Here is a 1802-nt window from a genome sequence, read left to right as displayed (position 1 = left end):
TACTAATACTTAGAATAATTTTAAAAAAGATTGGTGTTGGTTTATAGAAATAGTGTCTTTACTGTTAGAAGTAATTCAATATTCATAAGTAACGTAGTAATGTATAAAAGAAAGAAAACAAATTGACATATCATATGGTTTATTGCATTAAATATATAATAAATAAATCAAAACTTTATAGTAGGGACCAAATATTAATTATTTGATAAAATAATATGGTTGGGGGTTAAAATTGATTTTACCACTCTATCCGATAAAAGAGGGTGAATTTTTGTTTGGTTTTAAATATTATTGGGTAGCGATGTCTATTATTAATTTAAACCAAAGCCTAAAGTCATTACAACAAGAAGGCGACACCACAAGAAGAAAGCCCAAAACGACAACCTTTTTTTTTTCGTTCTCTATATGGAAGCTGTCGGCCGGAATATGGCGAACCAGTTTGCAAACTTGAAGGAGACTGAGCTCTGCCTCGGCTTACCCGGCGCCGGAGATCTCACCCTTAAAGCTTTCGGCAAGAGGGGTTTCTCTGAAACTGTTGATCTGAAGCTTAACATTCAGAGCAAGGTTGGCGGTGGAGTCGATGTCAACGAGAATATTAAGAATATTCCAGCGAACGTTGGCGGTCAGAAGAGCCTCGGCTCCAAGGATCCGGCTAAGCCTCCTGTCAAGTAAATTTCTTCTTCCAAGACGTAACTAAGGGTTAGGTTGAATGATTTTTCTCATCAATAATTTGTGGGGTTTGTAGGGCACAGGCTGTGGGTTGGCCTCCGGTGCGATCGTACCGGAAGAATGTCATGGCGCAGAAGAACACGAGCGGAGAAGGAACGGAGAAAGCGAGCAGTGGCAGTGCCGCTGCATTCGTAAAGGTTTGCATGGATGGAGCTCCATATCTTCGCAAGGTGGACTTGAAAATGTACCAATGCTATCAAGAACTTTCAGATGCCTTGGCCAAGATGTTCAGCTCATTCGCAATGGGTAAAAAAAAAAAAAAAACAACTCGAACCCACAACTGAAATAAAAAATTTCTTTTTTCTAACACTTGGTACGTTTTTTATTATTATTTAAAGGTGATTATGGTACCGAAGGAACGATCGACTTCATGAATGAAAGAAAGTTGATGGATCTTCTCAATAGCTCTGAGTTTGTTCCAACTTATGAAGATAAAGATGGTGATTGGATGCTTGTTGGTGATGTTCCATGGGAGTAAGTTTCAATTCTTCCATTCCTTTCACAGTTGTGTTTCGTTTCCTTTCATTCTAACCAAATCATATTTTCGTACAGGATGTTTGTAGATTCATGCAAGCGTTTGAGAATCATGAAAGGTTCGGAAGCTATCGGACTAGGTAATTCACGCTCCACTTTATAAACGTCGTGAAATTATTATAAAGAAAACAAAAACTTGTTTACATTAAAATTGATTTTACAGCCCCAAGAGCCATGGAGAAATGCAAAAGCAGAAGCTAGAAGAGAAGGCAATTGAGAAGTGTTTGTGAAGNATAGTTGCATTTATTTTCTGTAGACTTTAGGTTAGTATAGGTCATTGCTCTTTCAACATTTTCATTTGTTGTATTTTAATTTACTTCAAATATTTTCTTTGTCTTACTTTAAGACTCTGTTTTAAACGTATGAGTCCATGGTATCGTCTTATGAAATTATTGTAAATGAATGTTTTATGAAATTAGGGGTGTTACAAACTAATTTTATTTGTAAATAATATTCGTCATTATATGAAAAACTCAGATTATTAGTGTACAAGAGGATGATGAGAGAATAATGTTCGAACAAATAACTTGTCTAATACT

The 1802-nt window shown here is 36.0% G+C and overlaps 1 protein-coding gene across 1 annotated transcript; it reads left to right on the top strand.

Moving 5' to 3' along the window:
* The first annotated feature begins 324 nt into the window (after window positions 1–324).
* On the top strand, window positions 325–1470 carry LOC111475690 (auxin-responsive protein IAA14-like). The gene is made up of 5 exons (XM_023119932.1): window positions 325–668; window positions 746–975; window positions 1068–1203; window positions 1282–1343; window positions 1427–1470. Exons 1-5 carry the CDS (start codon window positions 406–408, stop codon window positions 1462–1464), a joined length of 729 nt encoding a protein of 242 aa, XP_022975700.1. The 5' UTR covers window positions 325–405; the 3' UTR covers window positions 1465–1470.
* The last annotated feature ends 332 nt before the right edge of the window (window positions 1471–1802 follow it).

This window comes from Cucurbita maxima, unplaced genomic scaffold, assembly GCF_002738345.1.
Source record: "Cucurbita maxima cultivar Rimu unplaced genomic scaffold, Cmax_1.0 Cma_Scf02466, whole genome shotgun sequence".
Lineage (NCBI taxonomy): Eukaryota > Viridiplantae > Streptophyta > Magnoliopsida > Cucurbitales > Cucurbitaceae > Cucurbita > Cucurbita maxima.
Note: the sequence above shows the minus strand (reverse complement) of the source record. Positions and strands in the feature narration are given on the sequence as shown.